Source organism: Malurus melanocephalus, unplaced genomic scaffold (genome assembly GCF_030028575.1).
Source record: "Malurus melanocephalus ecotype Western Australia unplaced genomic scaffold, MMel_1.1 scaffold_178, whole genome shotgun sequence".
Lineage (NCBI taxonomy): Eukaryota > Metazoa > Chordata > Aves > Passeriformes > Maluridae > Malurus > Malurus melanocephalus.
In genome coordinates this window covers 1,124,593-1,142,971 of record NW_026623410.1, presented here as the reverse complement: position 1 = coordinate 1,142,971, position 18,379 = coordinate 1,124,593, and the positions used below count along the sequence as shown (strand labels likewise).

At 63.6% G+C, this 18,379-nt stretch overlaps 1 protein-coding gene across 1 annotated transcript; it reads right to left on the bottom strand.

Annotated features, from left to right (window-relative positions):
• Positions 1-2,330: 2,330 nt before the first annotated feature.
• CRIP2 (cysteine rich protein 2) lies at positions 2,331-15,449 on the bottom strand. Its single transcript, XM_057372813.1, has 8 exons — positions 15,333-15,449; positions 6,344-6,438; positions 4,541-4,598; positions 3,932-4,072; positions 3,684-3,752; positions 3,126-3,220; positions 2,806-2,863; positions 2,331-2,666 (listed from the first exon to the last, which is right to left on the bottom strand). The coding sequence occupies exons 1-8, from the start codon at positions 15,373-15,375 to the stop codon at positions 2,599-2,601; spliced, it is 627 nt and encodes a 208-aa protein (XP_057228796.1). The 5' UTR covers positions 15,376-15,449; the 3' UTR covers positions 2,331-2,598.
• Positions 15,450-18,379: the final 2,930 nt, after the last annotated feature.

The following is an 18,379-nucleotide window of genomic DNA, read 5'->3' as shown; positions in this document are numbered from 1 at the left end:
AGAGCCCAAGCAGCCAGGTTGTGCCATTTGGAGTAGCAGGACGCTGGGATATTTGTAGGCTTCCCAGCACTCCCTTGTGCAGCAGAGCTGAATTTTGTCTATTTTTAATTTCATTGCATTCCTTCAGTAAAACTCTCATGGGGGAAAGAAAATGTAAGGAGGAGAAAAAAAAAAAAAAAAAAGAAAAAAGGATGTGCCTGAGGGGCACATCTACGTGTGGCAGACTTGGCAAATTTTGGCTGTGAGGGCCCCGCTCTCTGCAATGGGTCAGAGGAGGAGCCGGCAGGGTGACACGGCTCTGATTTACACTGCAGCCTTGTCCCTAAAGCATCCGAAGGGTCACGTCTCTATAGAAACCCCACCAAAACACCAACACACACACGCCCGTTCCCCGAACCGGGAACTACCGAGCATTCTGTGCCTGGGAAAAGGCTYCGTGCCGCTGGGATTGCTGCCGGGAGGGAAAAACCACAGCTCTGCCGGCTGCTGAGCCCTGGAATGCCGCTGCGGCCGCGGGCTGCCTGCTGTCCCTGCTCTGCAGCTGTGCCCGGGCCAGGAGCAAGGCCGGGGGCTGGGGCTGGCAACCAACCCCCTCTGCACGGCAACGGAGCGGCTCCAGGGCTGGGRCTGRMAACCAACCCCCTCTGCACGGCAACGGAGCGGCTCCAGGGCTGGGRCTGAAAACCAACCCCCTCTGCACGGCAACGGAGCGGCTCCAGGGCTGGGRCTGRMAACCAACCCCCTCTGCACGGCAACGGAGCGGCTCCAGGGCTGGGRCTGRMAACCAACCCCCTCTGCACGGCAACGGAGCGGCTCCAGGGCTGGGACTGAAAACCAACCCCCTCTGCACGGCAACGGAGCGGCTCCAGGGCTGGGGCTGCCCCAAGGATGCAACACCTCGCAGGGGCCACCAGGTCCCTGTTTTCCCCAGCAGACGGGGCCAGTGGGATGCCTAGGGGGGCACAGCCAGCAGGCAGCCCAGCGGGGCTCTGGCAAGAACGTGAGMGAAGGGACGAGCCGGAGCAGCGGTTCCCAGAGCCGGTGTTTGCCTTGGCAGCCGCAGGCTCCGTGCTTCGCTCTCCAGACGCCGCCCGGCTCTGGGGGGAATAGCTGCGTGTCTAAAACCAGGCCTGGCAGCGGGGCTGGGAGCTGGCTGGGGACAGAGCAACTCCTAGGGGCTGGGGGGTAGCCAGTGTCCCCACACCGCATTCCTGCCCCGCTGCTGCCAGGCTGAGCTTTCCCGCTGGCAGCCGCACTCGGGCACGGCTCAACTGGGGGGAACAGTGTCACCTGCTCTGTTACTTTTCTGCATTAATTTTCCACCCTCCAAAGCCGGGAAGGACCCCATCCCACCCCAYCGCAGCTGCAGCCCGTTGTGCTCTCAGCCATGGCTTGTTCTGCACCAGGAGGAGTTCACACTCAGCTGGGGCTGCTCAGCCTGGCCCCGGGAGGAGCAGCCGGGACAGACCCACAGCAGCAGGATCCCACCCTGTCCTGGGCCCAGAGGGATGTAGGGATCCCGTGCCGCCGCCCAGAGCTGAGCTGCACACCACATCTCTCAAAACCTTTATTGTCAGCAAATAACAAAAGTCAGCCCCGCGGCCGCGCAGGGAGCCCGGGGAGAGCGCGGTGCCGGCACCCAGGGCTCGCTGCCCCGGCGGGTCCCCTGCACCAGCCCCCTCCCCGCTCTCCTGGACGGCAGCAGGGCCGGGCGTGCACSGGGGGACGGGTGAGATGGGGCACGTGTCATTCTCCAAGCGAGGAGCACATTTACAACTGCTTATAAATAAACAACAACGACGAGAAACCTGCGGCTCGGGGAAGCAGAGGGGTCCTGCTGCCCACGCCGCCAGCCCAATGCGCTCTGTCCTCCAGAGGTGGGGAAGGGAGAGCCCCCACAAGCAGGGCTGCAGCTGCCAGGTGCCCCCTGGCACGGGCTGTGCTGCCAGGGGGATGGGGCTGGGGAGGGCACCAACATAAACCAGCCCGCAGAGCAGGGGCACTGCTGKGTGCACCTGCAGGGATCCAAGGATGGGGATGGACGGGGGTGCCAGAGCTAAAGGAGAACAGGGCCAGCTGTGGCACCTGGGAGAGGGAGCAGGGCGTGGAGCCCAGGAACAGCCAGGAGAAGGGCAGTGCTGCCAGGTGTCACAAAACCCAGCAGCTGGTGAGGAAAAGGGCTGGGCACCCTGAGCCACAGCCGCCATCCCCAAGCACTGAGGGACAGCACCCTCCCGTGGTGAGACTCCTGCCACCACCTTCCATTGTCCTCAGCCCTTTGGGTGCCACCCCCTGCACACAGCGACATCCCCRCCCCTGYCCTRCWGCCTCCCAYRCTCGGGGGGCTGATGGAAGGGCTGGGGAGGGCAGAGCGCATTGGGAACCACCAGAGATACCTTCTACCTTTGCCTTTAAACACTGAAGCTTATATTAGAGACTATGATATAGAAMCCAGGGGCAGGGCTGTCCTGCCCGGAGTAGAGACAGCAGAGAGGGCACAGCTCCGTGGCCAGCCTGGTGAGGGTCTGCCCCGGCTGGGAGCAGGAGGTTAGTACAGGAGGGGCACAGAGCGTGCGGGCMGGCGGGCGGGGACGCTGCCTAGGGCTGGTTCTTCGCCTCGGGGTCTTTGTCGTAGATGTAGCTTCCCACAGCTCCGGTGTTGACACCTGCGTGGAGTGAGAAACAGGAGGGTGAGGAAGGTGGCACGCTCCAGGGAGATGTCCCCTCTGGGTGGTGGGAGAGTGGCAGCCCACACAGTGAGTGTCCCTGGGCTGGGTCCCCACCCCGTGTGCCCCAGGCACTCACCCTTTGGCCCGAAGAGGATCCCGTAGCAGGGCTTGTGGCAGTACGGCTGTCCATCGTGCTGTGTGGGACAGAGAGACACCTGTCAGCTGGGCTGGGGGCCAGAGAAACCCAGTCCCCAGGATGTGTCCACCTGCTGAACATCTCTGTCACTCTGTCCCCTGCCGCCACCCCAGCACTTCCCCAGGCCGAGGAGCTGCTCCTCCCAGCCCTGCCCTCCTGCAGAGGAGGGTTTGCCTATGGGATGGCTTGGGACAGCTCAGCCACGGCCCATGGGCATCCCCAGTGTGCTGGYCAGGGTTCTGGGGCTGGGACAGCCTTACCTCGGCGTGCCCCCCCGGGGTCAGCGTCTTGCTGCAGCGCTCACAGCGTAGGCAGGGACGGTGCCAGTCCTTCCCCAGCGAGGTCACCTTCTCAGCTGCAGTGGGACAAGGAGGGAGGGTCACACCAGCCCCCTGCAACGTGCTGAGGGGGAGCACTCCCCGTGGGGACATCACCCCTGCCTGCAACATCCTGAGGGAGCCCTGTGCACCCCAGCCTCCCACACCCCTGCCCACCCCCTCCCAGTGCCTCTCAGGTGACAGGGGACAGCTGAGGACAGCTATTGCCACGTGGGAGCTGCCAGCAGGGACAGGATGCAGATAGAGCCCTGCACCCAGGAGAGTATCAGGCACATCCCTCTGTACCCACAGCTCCCTCTCTGATCCAAACCCTGCTCCTATCCTCTCTGCACACCCCAGGGCTCCTGCATGGCCCCCAACCCATGGGGCCATGCCACCCCGAGGCCAGGTCACCCCAAACCCATGCCACCCCAAGGCCATGCCACCCTGAACCCATGCCACTCCTCGAGGCAAGCACCCACTGCCCACTGGCCACCTTACCAAAGTAGACTCTCTTGCCACAGCGTGGGCACATGTTGGGCTCCCCAGTGAAGGTGGTGACACTGGAGGCTGCAAGGAAAGAGGACATGTGCATGGGAAGTGAGGGGACACCTCAGCCAGGACACAGCTGGGTGGGGCAGACCCCACACACAAACCCTGCACCCCACACCATCACCAAACATGCTGGCTCTGGATCAGCTGCCCAGCACGGCACAGGGCCAGGCTGCCTGTCCTGTGCTGCCCCTCACCTTTGCTGGGTCCCTTGGGAGGGGCAGCATTGACCTTCCTCTCCTCCACCTTCACGGGGTGCTCGATGGGTCCCGGAGCAGTCTGCCCCTCGATCTGCGGCTTGTCGTAGATGTACGAGCCAGCACCACCGATGTTCACCCCTGCAAAGGGACACACAGAGGCTGTGGTGGTGGCCTGGGGGCACTCGGGGTCCCCATTGTCCCCCCAGCCCCCTGTCCCACCTCCCCCAGCCATGCTGAGCCAAGGGCCACCCCCACACTTCAGCCCTGGCTTGGTTTCTCCTGAGCCAGGCTTTTCTCCAGCCACRTCTGGGATAGGAGAGTGACTCCACCTTCTGTCTGAATGGGAATTTGTTTTTTAAAGATTAAAAAAATAAAAAAGGGCAGCTGTCAGAATGGATTCCTTCCTCCCTCGTTCCCTCCCTCCCTCCAGTGGCTCTTCTCTCCCTCTGCACAAGCAGACAGCAGGGCTGGGACTGCAGTTTGTTGGCTTGATGTTCAGCTATGCCAACCTGGCTTCTGGGATGTTTTTGGGGCCACCAGTGGGGATGAGGGGACCTGGCCCCTCCTGAGCACAGCTGCACAGGCATGGGGGGAGCCTGGACGTACCTTTGGGGCCGAACAGCGTGGCGTAACAGGGCTTGTGGCAGAAGGGCTTCCCGTCGTGCTGGGGAGAGAGGGCAGTGTTAGGATGCTGAGCAGTGAGCACGGTTCCCTCACTGGTGCTCAGAGACCACCGTGGCCATTCTTGTACCCTAAAACACACCCAGCTGGGTGTGCAGCGACAGTCTAACCCAGCCTGAGCACTCGGGGGGTTCACCTGCATCAGTCATCCGGGCTGTTCTGGAGCACCAGTGTCCAGCTTAGGTGACAGGCACTGGACTCAGCCGTGCGGCACCAGACCCAGCAAAGCATCCCCTCACCCCCGCAGCATCCTGTGCACAGCCAGACCATTCTCGGGTGCTCAGAGCACCGTGGGAGCCCTGAGCTTCGCCTTTCCCTYGCCTTGGCCCGAGATCAGAGCCCCTYKCGGGCGCTGGTCCCAGCCCAGCCGYTATCGACCCCGCTATCGTCTGGGGTGATTATCACAGGAAGGCATGAGGCAGGCGATAAACCCCGGAACTCCCCRCAGCCGTTTCTCATGGGCCAGCTGGAACCGAGTCCAGGAGAAAAGAAAGAGCGTTTGTGGCTGGAGCAGGGGCCAGCAGGGCTGCACACACTCTGCCCCACGCAGAAAACCCTCTGGGACCCCGTTCTCGGGCAGGATCCCACCCCACGGCATGCTCGGCTTCTCTCAGCATCCCCACCCCGCTCCATCCCCTCCAGGCAAGGCCAGGGCTCCCTAACGAAGGGCAGGGTGGCACTGAGCAGAGGTGCTGTGCCAAGGGCGAGGGCCAGCACAGCCAGAGATAAGGCTGGCAGAGTGGGAAGGCTGCGGGCTGGCCAGAGGCAGCTGCAAAATACTGCCAGGCATAAATCCGAGYGTGCTCACAGCGTTACCAGGCCACGGGGGAGGGTAAACATTTGACTGGTCTCCCCGCGACACCTTTCCGACCTAGCCGCCTCAAAAGGAGGGGGAAACAGCAGGGAAAGGCCAAATCTGCTGCCGGCACAGTCAGTGGGGCTTGGCTGCCATCCCCTATGGCAGCAGAACYCAGCCTTATATGGAGAAGCAGCAAATCTTCCGGGCTTAACCCGGCCTGAAGCACAGATCCAGCCCATCCTCCGGGCAGGACAGGCCCCGCTTCCCGCCGGCTGGGGACAACCAGCACAGCTGTCCCCCTGCTCCCAGCTGCTCTGCCCGCTAGAGCCAAGCTAAGGAGCTGGTGACACYGTGGAATGACAGGTGCTGCACAAAGCCGGGGCGGCGGGTGTCACACTGGGACATGGCACAGGAAATACACAATTGCTCCCAATCTGAGCAGCTGCCACCACCTTCACACTGCCGGCTGCTGGGTAGTGGCAGTGGCATCACGCTSCAGCACGAGCTGCAGGGCACTGAGAGCACAGAGCCGGGCTGTCATTGCCATGGCAGCCCTGGCATTGCCCATTCTCGGTGTTTTTAACCCCAGGTTGGTGCAGGCTCTCAGCACCCACAATGTCCCAACAACTCTGCCCGCTGCATGGAGCTTAAAGTTCTTCCCTGKGTGTGCCAAGCCCCACCAGCGCTGCCTAAGAGCCCAGGGTGACAGAGCAGGGACACCAAGTGTGGTGCCAGCACCACTCTGTGGCTTGCCCAGGGCTGTGCACAGGAGTGCCATGAGCCGCAGCAGCAGCCACTGAGGCCACAGGGTGTTGTCCTGGGCTGGCATGCTGCAGGGACAGCCCCTCCATGTGGCACCAGATATCTACCCCAGCCCTGCTCTCGGGGTTCCCACCCCACCAGAYCCCCCGCACCCACCCAGCTCTTACCTCAGCGTGCCCGCCCGGGGTCAGGGTCTTGTTGCAGCGCTCACACTTGAGGCAGAACTTGTGCCAGTCCTTGCCCAGGGAGGAAACCTTCTCGGCTGCAAGGGACACGAGAGAGGGGTGAGCCACTGCCCTGCACCCGCTAAAGCCCGGTGAAACCAGACTGTGGGATCCACGGGGGGCTGCACCCCAGAGGGGCTCAAGGGGGGCTGCTCACACTGGACATGCTGCAGGGACCAGGGGCCGCTCTGCTGCAGCCCTGTGGGACACGGGGACACAACCCCGCTCTCTGACCCCTCACAGCGCCAGCTTTTAGGAAGAAACCTAACCCCATTCCAGCTGGAAGCAGGACACCGCGCAGCTGCCATCCCGCGGCCGCGCTTTCCCACGCACCAGTCCAGAACCGGTAGCATTTTCATTCCTAYTCCCCGCGTCTATTTTTACCCGTGCCACGTTACCCGGAGTGACTTCACTCCCATTCAAATATTTGGCGTTTCCATGCCCACCCCGCCCGTTCAGTCACACTCTCCCCCCACGCACACCCAGCCTCTCCCCRGGGAGCCGCTGCTGCAGCTCCAGAGATGCTCCCAGGAGGATGGGGACAGCCATCCCAGGATGGACACTTGGCTCTGGAAAGCAGCTGCCCCTTGGGCGTGCGGGTGCTCACCACTCGCTCCCAGCCCGGGAACAGGCACGGTGTGCAGATGGGTGCGCAGCCACCATCCAGCAACTCGCTGCCGCCACTGGGAAGGGTTTCAAAGCACCAGTGGGCAAATTCAGGGAAGGCAAATGCTTTGAGATGGGTTGTATGAACACAAATGCAATCCCTCCATCTGGCCCTGAGCTGTAGGTCTCCAGGAGCGCCCTGGGAGGCAGCACAGGCTGCCAGTGCTCATCTTCCATCCCCAGCCTTGCATCATCCCTGCTCCCTCCCCGCTCCTGGGTGGTTGAGGGCAGCCTCGTGCCCCCCACGGATTCCTGCYGGCCCTCCCTCTGCCCTGCACATGTGCAGAGACAGCTGGAAAACAGCGTGAGCCCGTTAGAGCAACCGTAAAACTAAATCAGGAGAGCCAAATGAAATATTTAACAAGCAAATAAAAGCGCAACCGGAGCCGGCCCCGCTCCYCGAGCAGACCTCCTCTGCGATGCCRGCTTTCCSCCCTGAGGACCTCAGCAAATGTCACCTGTTTGCATCCGGTCAAGATGGGGGTCAAGGGCTCCCCAAAGGGCAGGTCCTGGCTCCCAGAGCCTCCCTCCTCCCAAGGCAAACAGCTGCATCCTGGGCATGCCACGGGGTGAGATAAGCCGAARCAATGCCATCACCACCCAAAAATTCAGTCCCGGTGCAAAGCAGGGTGGCCGGAGGGGGCAGAGACACAGCCATTGCACCAGAGGAGACTCCTGAGGGTATCCCCAAACAAGCACGAGGAAGGTGGGCTTCGGGGACTGGCATCAGCTGGAAGAAATTCCAAACCCACCTCCCAGTGATGCCATGCAGGCTGTTAAACCAAACTGTGACAGGAGCACACAGCAGGGGGAAGGGATGCCCACCACAGCCAGGGGTCTGTGCTGACCCGCCCAAAGCTGCCAGAGCAAATCCCTGCTGGCTCCGAGCCCAGGGGCTCAGGACAGCCCATATCTCCCTCCCCAGCCCCTCACAGAAAGCAGCACAGCAGGAAAGCGCCAGGGCCAGCCCTGCCCTCCTTTTCCTCTGCAGCCCTCACGTGTCTCTGGAAGCAGAGAGCGCGCTGCAGTGCAAACAGCCCGCAGGGTAAACAATCCCCTTTTGGGAATCCCAAAAGCAAAGGGAACACAGAGATCCCAGCACCCCGCTGCCCTGGAGCCCCTGCAGGAGCCCTGCATCCTCGCAGCCCTGCCGGCAGGAGCGGCTGCCTGCCCGGGGTGACCAGGCAGAGAACCGGAGCGTGATGGGCTGAAAGCCGAGCCAGGGGCTCSGGGCCAAAGAAGCACTCGGCTTTGTCACAGTGGATGCACAGCCAGGCCAGGCTGAGATCCGACTGCGTCACCCCAGCTCCCCCCGCTGCCCCGACCCAGCGCCGCCACASAGCAAGGAGGAAGCTCCCGGCGGATGTTTTCCAGGGGCCATTGCAATTACAGCTGGCCACAGCCCACAGCAGCTCCTTCCTGCTCCCGCCATGCAAGAAGCTCCCCCAATATCCACCCCCTCCGCGGTATTCCAGCCGATGGAAATCCTTGCTCCCCCCAGACGGATGAACCATCCCTGCAGAGCAAGAGGGATTTCAGTGGCACCCGCAATCCGTKCCAGGGGATGGGGCAGGAGGGAGGAGGCGGCCGGGTGCCCCCGGAGCACAGGGACAGCCCGGGAACCACGGGGGCTGCCCCTCGCCTCCAGATGGAAATGCCGCGCCGAGGCCGCTCAGGCATCCTCCTCCGGCTGCAAACAAGGATTCCCGGGGGATGYAGCCGGGACCGGCACAGCCGGGATGGCTTTCCAGAAGGCATTGTTCGCACCGAGCAGAGGAAGCAGCTTGGAGCCACCCCGGCCCATTTCCAGGGCAGCAGCCTGCAGCCACCCCATCCCATAAATCACCGCGGAGGGAAAGAACCAGCGCCCAGATTTCCTGTGGCTCGGCCACAGCTGCTCCGCTGTTGCATCAGCTCCAGAGGAGAAGCCTCTGGCCGCATCCTCCTGCTGCTGGGGGGAGCCCCGCTCCTTCCCCCGCACCCCCAGGGCTCACCCCCCCATCGGCACCGCAGGAGCAGCAGGGGCTGTGTCCGGGAAGCGTGGGATGGCACAGGGCTCCAGGGCAGACGTGTCACTACACCCGGCCTCTGCCACCAAACTCTCATCCTCTCTCATCACGCCGAGTGCACGCAAATCCTCRCTGAATCCCACCCTTGCACACTCAGCCCTCAAGCCAGCCGAGTTTAAACCCTGGAAAGGCACAGTGAAGGTGCTTGACTGCAGGAATCTGGGATGGGGATTTGCTCTGTGCAGGGGATGCAACCCTGGGATGGGGATTTGCTCTGTGCAGGGGATGCAGCCCTGGGATGGGGATTTGCTGTGTGCAGGGGACGCAGCCCACCCTGCCGAGGGACACAGCCGGAGCTGGAGGGGACACAGAGGCCAGGAGCGGGCAGGCTGATCCCACGGCTCCACAGCAGCCCCACCCCACAGACGACGCGGCTCAGCCCTTAATTACCCGCCGTGCCCAGACAAAGCGGCTGGCGCGGGCCAGAGGTGGGCGCATCTGCTCAGGGTGGGAACAGAGCATCCCTCCTCCCAGTTTCTGCGCCGAGCCAGCTCCAGGCCCTCGCACAGGTATTTCCACAGCCTGACGTCAGGGCTGCTCCCAGGCGGAGGCTTATTCAGCAAAAGGAACCGTAACTGCGGCTGCGTCCCTGCAAAGGGCTGGGAGGGCACGGGGAAGGGCTGCCAAAGCCCAGCCTGGTAAAAAGGATGCCAAATCCCCACAGGGATGCAGCGATGGGCATCTTCTGTCAGAGTGACTGCAGGTGCGCTTCAAAGCATCTGCAGACACAAAGGAATGAGGAGAGAAAAGTGCAAGGCAAGGAGCCTGGCAAATGGCTGGAAACAAAGCCAAGAGCCATGAGCCAGCAGCCTCGTCCACTCCCCAGCTCCTCACAAAGTGKCCGAGAGATGGAAAAGGTGGAAGGACAGCTTGAGGATTTCCTGCCATGCCATGCGGGGCCATATCCCAGCCACGCTGCCCTGCCAAGGGTCTGCACTGCCCTCCTGTGCCCCTCAGCCCACCCCACCCCTGCCCTCCTCCGGCACAGCTCCTTTCCCCATGGCACAGCCGCTGCTGACGCTTACACCGCACCCTGATTTGTGGCCAAACACAGATTTAGCTTCCCTGCAGCAAGGCAAGGCAGCCTCCAGCCCCAGCGCTCGCTTGCTGGGCTCYCTCCAAGCGTGCAGCAGAGCCAGCTCAGCACGGCCTTGCCGCGGAGGAGCAGGGAATATCCCAGGCGGGGGCTCCCCCTTCCAGCCAAGGGGAGAGACAAGGTCTTCYCCGGGATCCGAGCCCCCGCGCAGCCGAGCCGCTCGATTTCCAGCCACAGCCCCGATACACAGCACGGCTCCCACCCACCTTGCTGCTCCCGGCCTCTCCTCCGGCAGGCACTGCCCTGCCCACCAGCCTCCCATCTCCCACTCTGCCCTGCAGGGCCAGGGCAGCCTCCAGCAAGTCCCTCTCCCTTTTCCACGGGGCTTCATCAAGCAGCATCCACAAGGGATGCATTTGAGGTGGGGCAGTTCGCCTGTGTCCGTGCTGGGAGAGGATCAGCAGCGTTCCCAGCCAGGCACTGGGCTGAGCCAGAGCTGAGCCCAAGGAATCAGCTGCTTTCCAGCTGCATGTGGGGCACAGAAGGCAGGACCCCGAGGGGTGCAGGGGATGCAGCCCTCACTGCCAAGGGGCACCAGAAAAAGAGTCCAGCCCAGCCAAAGCCAGGGGCAGAGTGGCCACTGAGAGCCGGGCACAGGCAGGCACAGCACAAACCACTCCCTGGGCAGCTGCTGGTTCAGAGCACAGCGTTCCTTCTGCACGCTGAGATGTCGTCTCTGGCAGGCACTGCCGGGTGAAGAAGACAGTTTCCTGGCCYGTCTCAGCGAGAGCAGGATTCTGGGACACGCTGGAGCAGCCAAGCCTGTCAAAGTGCCCCTTCCCGCCCCGTGGCTCCTCACCTCCCCACAGCTCCGAGCAGGGCTCTGCCCAGGGCTGTGGGCAGCACAGTGTGAGCAGAGACAGCAGCGGGAGAGGATGCTCAGCACCTCCCTTGGTGCTCCCCAGCAGCAATCGCACAGCAGGATGGTGGGAGAGCTCTCCCCATCCTCCTGCCAGCACCAATCCCCCACCATCCCCTCCCTGGTGGCTTCAGAGCCCTTGGCAGGAGCAGCAGGCACCACCATCCCACCACAGCCAGAAGTGGCACCACGGCTCATTCTCCAGGCTCCGTATTTGATTGCAACATTGCGGTGACAGATTTTCCATTACTTCTTGCTTGGGCGTTCCTGCTCCGCCTTTCCTTGCCTTTCCTTTCCAGTTTCATCTCCTCACCTCTCCCCATCCCTGTGCTCCTGCCAGGGACAGGGAGGGAGGACAGGAACACGAGGATCTCTGGCTGCCTGGAAGCTGGGATAGGGGTGCAGGACTCTAATCCAGACACCAAACTGAGTCACCCAGGAGCAGCTCCAGGTTTACGGAGGTTTTTGCCGGGTTTTCCCTGCCATCTCCAAGCCTGCAGCACCCACAGCCCCGGGAGCGGCACTGAGGAGCCCCAGCACAGCCCAGCACGCGAGAGCGAGGGGACCCAGCCCTCACACCGCCCTGTCCCACACTCCCACAGATCATTTTCCGTAGCCCGTGCCATTTTCCTGAGGGAAAAACTAATGCTAATCAGCCTGTTCTTCAGCTTCCCACAGAGGCATCCCATCCCCCGGCAGGGCGCTGCTCGGGGAGCAGGGAAGTGGAGCATCCTTAGTTACCATTCCGCACGGTCCACGCTCGCTCCGAGCCCTGGGAGCAGGCAGCTCCCAAGGAAAGGCGGGGCTGTGCCGACACGGACGTGCCGGCTCTACACCGGCTGCWCTTGAAGAGCCGCTTCCTTTGTTAGGGACGGCTGGGATGGAAATCAAGCCCTCCTGCCCCTCCATCTCCCCGCCTGCAGCCAAGGACAGCGGTTATTTATTAATTCCAGAGCGGCTTCTGCAGCTTGAATTTCGCCGGGCTGAGGCGGCRGGGCCGTGCTCTGCAGGGAGAGCGCCCCACACCCCGTGTCCAGTGCAACCACGGGGTCAGAACCCTTGCAGCACGCTGGGCTTGGGCCCTCCTTCCTTCCGTGTGTCCTCAGCCCCCTCTGGAATTCCACCAGCAAACCAGCCCTGGAGAGCAGCTTTAAGCCCGGGGAGGGGGCTACTGAGTGACTCCCACCTGCTTTTAGGATGCCCTTTCCAAACAAACAGAGAGCAGCAGCCTTCCAGCAGCCCTCACCCCCCCAGCACACGGAACGAGCTCCCCAAAATGCACCCGCTGCTGACCCCGCTGCCGGACCCTGCTGCACGTGTGCTCGCTGTATCCCTGGGGCTTGCGATGGGAAAACAGGAAACCCCCTGCTGCCACAGTCCCCCGCAGCTCTGGGAARAAAGGATGGGAGGCGGAAAGGCTTGGCCAGGGCTCCCGGTGACCCTGCAAAACTCATTTAAAGGCTTAGCAACGCGAAAGGGAGCTGGGGAAACACGTGGCTGTTTGTGGCTGTTTGGCTGCAGGAGACTCTGGTCCCTCCGGAGTTTCCTGCCAGAAGCGATAACCTAAACCCAAGCCCAGCCCCAGTCCTCTGTCACCTGCCAGCGCGGGATGGGGACCGGCCCCGCACCCGCCGCCTGCCCCTCCGGTTAAACATTCACTTGATCCAGCCAGCCTCCCAAAGCAGGAAAGTTAGCCCCAACCGTTCCTGGAAACAATGTCACAGACCTCAACCTCCTTCAAAAAAAAAAAAAAAATTAGAAAAAAAGCCAAAAACTATTTTTATATTTCCCTGTGCTTTTTAAAGGAAAAAAGCTCATTCTCTCGCTCAGGAAACGCCCACATCCTCCTGACTGCGCAGGGAGGAGCCCGCTGGATTTTTCCAGGGAGCATGAAGCAACAGGCATGCTGGAAATGAGTTTTCCATCGGTACCCGGGAGTGCCGGCGCTGGGCAGCCGCTCCGGCAGCGAGCAGGACCCGGCGGCATTTCTCACACATGACCCACGGCTGCAATCCCAGGCATTCGAGCTGCCGGGGCTGCCAGCGTTCATTCAGCACAGTCAGGGAGGCTCCCGAACAAGCGGGGCTTTATGAATCACCTCCCCGCTAAGCTTCGGGCCAGCCGAGGAATTCGGGAGCGACACCAAACCCGGGACGCAGCGCTCCCATCGCCCTCCCACCAAACCACGCGGCCCGTCGGGAGGAAAGCCCGGGAGCCGCATCCCGGAAAGACGGCTCCGAGTTTGCATGGAGCTTTTATGCGCCGAATAAGCGGACTCAGGTTTATTCTGCCACAGCCTGGGCGGTTCCTCAAGGAAAAGCTCAAGGCATCAACAGGGACATGCTCCAGCCTATCTCAGCTCTAAGCAAGGAGAAGTTTTGGGCTTGTTCCCGTTTTAACTCATCCCCMCAACCCCCGAGTCTCTCTCAGGGGCAGCAGGGGCGGCATTCCCTGCGGGAAGGTTTGGGATGGGGGCTGGCACACCCCGCTGCCAGGCACCTGCCCCTTCCTCCCTCTAGGGCAGGGTGTCCCCAAGCGGGGCAGGAACGGGGAGCCAAGAAGCAGCAGAGCCCGGGACAGGGACCACTGCAGCTCCAAAAACCCTCCTGGGACAGGGGCATGGGGTACAGCCCTGTCCCCCCAACCACATCCTCGGGAGACCCACAGATCCCGCAGCACATGGGAGAGAAAAAGAGCACAGACACTGCTGGGAGCTGGTGCTTCTCCTCCTGGCACAGCCTGGCCTCCTCCTCCGGCAGGGCAGGGGTCCCTGAGCCCAGCCCCGACCCCCCCACGCAGGGCAGGCTCATTCCTGGAGCGAGAGGAGGGACTCTGACCCCGGGTCAGTGCCCAGCTGGCTGGGCAGGCACTATTTTCTGCTTAAAAAGGAAAAGATTCACACAAAGAAGCACATCCAAGGGGCCAAGCCCTTCCCGCCCACACACAAATAGGTTTATTTAAAGGAGGAAGACAGCAAATTCCTATTTCCCTGTGTTTACTTGGAGATGGCCGGAAAAGAATGAAAGCACCAGTGCCTCCAATGCTCAAACATCATCGGGACCCTTTGGTATTTCTCCACCAAACAAACGCACTGAGGCAACAGGGGCTGGATCCCGGAGCAGCGGGGGGAGATGGGCAGGGGGGGTGCAGGGAGGCAGTGCCAGCCCAGCCGGACCCTGGCCGGAGTGCTGGATCCATCCCCAGAGCCATCCCGAGCCCACAGTGCGGTCCCAAGGGTGCCCACGCAGGGGTCAGGCACTACCAGGGAGGCTCCGGGCCGGGGCAGCTCCTCGGGGGCGTCAGGGAGGCACCAAGGCCAAGGATCAGCCCCTGCTGCCACCTCCACCCACCCCCAGCTCCCTGCGAGCCGGGCGGCGGCGCTCAGCCCGTGCAGCCTGGCAGGAGAAACTCCAGCCCCGGTTCCCAGGGATCCCGACCGGCCACAACCCCAAGCAGGGCGCTGGGAGACCTGCAGGGACTCGCTGCTGCCCTAACCCAGCCCAGGCGTGCCGAGTCGGACCTCCGAGCCCAGGAGCTGCCTTTGGAAAAGTCCCGCAGAAACCCCAAAGCGTTCATTATCTCTCGCAGCCGGGAGCAGCCCGCGGACGGGAGGGGTGAGTGGCACACCTGGGGCCAGGTTTGCAGGCAATCAAAGAAAACAGCGGGGAGAAGGGTTTGTTTGCACCTGCCACTGCCAACTTCCCTGCCCCACGAAATCCTCCCAGCTGTGGGAGCCCCCTGGCCAGCACCGGCCGTGCCGGGTGGGATGGCTTCCCCTGACCCACGCCAGCAGGTGCCTGGGGACAGGAGCCACCCCACTGTCAGCASCCCGGGCTGAGGGCGCGTACCCCAGCCAGGGCTCCTCACCGCCTGCTTCCCCTCCCCAGCCCAGGGAGCCCGGGTCACCCACACCCTCCGTGCCCCCTGCCCCGGGGCCAGCCGGCAGCAGCCCCCGGCACACGGGGCAGAGCAGAGAGGCCGCGGCCAGCACGGCGGGGCCCGGGAGAGAAGCAGCGGCTGCCGGGCGGGTCTCGGGGTGAGCCCCGCTGGGAGCTGCGGCGGAGCGGGGACCGAGGGGACACGTCCCGGAGGGGGATTGGGGAGGTGAGGGTGCACCGGGGCTCAGGGAAAGGGACGGCAGGGATGAGCGCCGGCTCTGGGCTGGGGGACCGGCTTGAAGTGCCAGGGATGCGTCTCGGCGCGGGGAAGGGGATGGGGGCCGGGCCCCGGGGATGCGCTCACCGAAGTACACGGTCTTGTCGCACTTGGGGCACTTGGATGCCATGGCGGGAGAGCGGAGCCGAGGCGAGCCGTGCTGTGCCGAGCCGTGCTGTGATGTGCCGCGCCGTGCTCCCCGCTCCGCCCGGCCCCCGCCCACCGCCGCCCGGGGGGAGCCGGGGCGGGGCTGCCCGCCGAGCGTCGGCCCGGCACGGCACGGCACGGCACGGCAGGGCTCGGCACGGCACGGCACGGTACGGCTCCAGCCCAGCGCAGCAGGTGCCCGGGGCCGCCGGCGGAGAAAACACCCCCTGTCCTGTCCCCCATCCCCAAAGAACAAAATCGGGACGCGAGTGCTCCCGCCTTYCCTTGCCTGGGAAAAAAACCTCCATAATAAGCAGGTTGTAGTTGAGCGRCGCGACTTGGGGGGTTTTACCGGCCCCAAAGGCACCGGCCGGGAGTCCCCCCGGCTGAGTCCGGCCAGCAGCCGTCCCTGGGGCATGAGCSGGGGGTGGCAGTCCCGGGCCAGCCGCCTCAGAGGGACTCGGGCATCTCCCACCCCCCTGGGGCCGCTCAGCCCGTCCCCGCCCCAGCCCCGCTCGCTGCCCGGCTCCAGCGCCCGCATCCCCGGCTCCCGGCGCCATTCCGCTCSGTTGCCATGGAAACTCCCATCTCAAAAACCCCTCCGGCTGTGCAAAGGGATGCTCAGGGAGCCGTGAAGGCACGGCGAGGACACTCAAGCAGCCACGATGCCGTGGAGAGACAGGCGAGCCCCACGGTGGGGTGCAGACCCCCTGCGCACAGGGCATCCCCTCGGTGCCCCCCGGCCGGATCCTGTGCGGTGGGCGCAGGGCAGGGGGGTACAAGGATGGTGCCAGCTGGGGCAGGGCCATGGCCGGGGAGCTGCGCCCCTGCCCCGCCACGCCGCCGGCTGGGCCGGATTGTTGGTAAACAGGACATCTGCCGCTCCGCAAGCGCAGCTTGCATTATTCATCAGCCGGCAGCCCGGCTCTGCTCCGCSGCCATTGTCACTGAATTCCCTGCTCCGCCGGCAGCTGGTGCAGCTGCCGAGCGCCCGCCGGGCCCCCGGCACACAGGCAGCCTTGGGAAGGGACCGCGGGGCTCCGGGATGGGACAGAGTCACCCAGCGGGTGCTTGGGGCCGGAGGGAACGGGGATGCTCGAGAGAGGATTTCTCCATCCCCCGAGCACCCTGCTGGGTCAGAAGGCCCAGGCTCCCCTGTCACTCCTCACCCAGCTGCTGTCACAACAATGCGTGGCTTTGTGGCCGGCGGGGTCCCTGCGCGGGGGCAGGTGGCAGCGGTGCCTCCGGGGCGCCCCAGCCCCACAGGGCCCCTGCGTGTCCCCTGCACGGTGGAGCCAGCGTGTCCCAGCCCAGCCCCGCAGCCAGCAGGGCAGGGCAGGAGATGGGGATTTGTGGAGTTGTTGATTTAGGAAAGATCAGCTGCCTGYGCCAGCACAGCCCCACGGCACTCGCGGGGGTCCCTCCGTGGTCCCCGGAGTGTCTGCAGCCCTAAAGAACCCCATGGCMGCGGGCAGGTGCCAGCACAGCACCAGCAGCATCCCTGTGCCTGCAGCAGCTCCTGTCTCACGCTCTGAGGGACATCCTGAACAGGGCCTGCTGTCTAAATCTGCCACATTCACAGGAAATCTCAGCTGCTGTCCCTGCTGAGGGTGCAGGAGGAGGAGGAGGAGGAAGGCTGCATCCTCAACAGTGTGCTTGGGGTGGGCACAGGGGAAACCTGGGCTCTGCCACACTGCAGAACCAGCACCCGGACGGGCTCTGGCCGGCCAAGGGCTTTTCAGAGAGAGAGGCTGCGGGGAATTAAAACAAATCAYCTAAAGGTGTGAATCCCTGCTCGCAAATGCGCTAAATCCCAAGCGGATATGCTCGCTCAGGAGCAAAGTGGCTTTAGCTGGTCGTGTCTTAAGCTTCCCCGATTTAGGCTCGGCAWGCTCCTGCGCTGAGGGCAGGGATGTCCTGGCACCTGGGGGACAGGTGACTCGGGCTGCACTGTCTAAGCAAGCGGGAATGGCCGAGCCTGCTGCCAGGGGGACACAGGATGCGGGCAGGGGGTGGTGGCACATGAGGGACACCCCGACCTCGCTGAGCCTCTCCCCAGACAGCACATTAACAGCCAAGCTGGGGGGAATTCTCACCAAGGGATGCGTTTCCCGTCAGAAATCTGTGGGTTCCATCCCTGCCCGAGGGCTGAGCTGGAGTTTCCCTGGCAGCGGGTGACAAAGCCGTCTTTCAGTGGCCAGGGGAGGTTTCTGGCACGGGCYGTGCCCCCTGCAGCAGTGCCCGGGGGTGTCCCGGCCGAGGGGACCGTGTCCCCAGCCCTCGTGGCCGCGGCGGGAGGTGACCCATTTTGGTCCAATGGAGCAGCCCCGGGATTTCCTGCGCTGCTGAGGGCAGCTGGCTCCCCTGCCCTGCCCGGCACGGCACACACAGCCCCGGGGGCACAGCGCTGCATCTGCGCTCATGTGGCCGTGCCCTCAGATGCCCGCTTCGGCTGCGTGAGGGGCTCTGCTCCTCAGAGCACTCTCTCTCTCTCTTTAACCCAGCCATTCCCTCAGGGATGTGGAACGGAGCAGAGCCACATGCTCGTAGCATCCCCTTTTGGGGCTGGAGCTGGGTCTGAAGCCATCCTAGAGCTGGTGCCTGTAGCCCTTCCTCGGCAGCAGCAGCCGCCCCAGGGCCCAGCAGGGCTGTGACACACGGAGGGTTTGCCGAGTGTGCCGGGCTGGCCCTGGAGCAGGGATCGCCTCCAGCCGGAGCCTGCAAGAGGTGCGAGCCTGGGACCTCTGCCTGGGGCAGGTCAACCAGAGAGCTTTGAGCAGAGATTAAGAGAAAGTGAGGAATAAATAAGGAATAACTCCCTCAGGCTGTCTCCCCTTTGGCTCACCTCTCTCCCCCTCCCCACTCTGACTCCCCTCAGCTCTTTCTTCTCCATTCAGATACAAATACCACAAAAACTCATGGCCCCAGACAGAGCTGCTCCTACGGGGAGCTGGGATTGGAACGTCTTCCTCTGCTCTCGTGTTTTC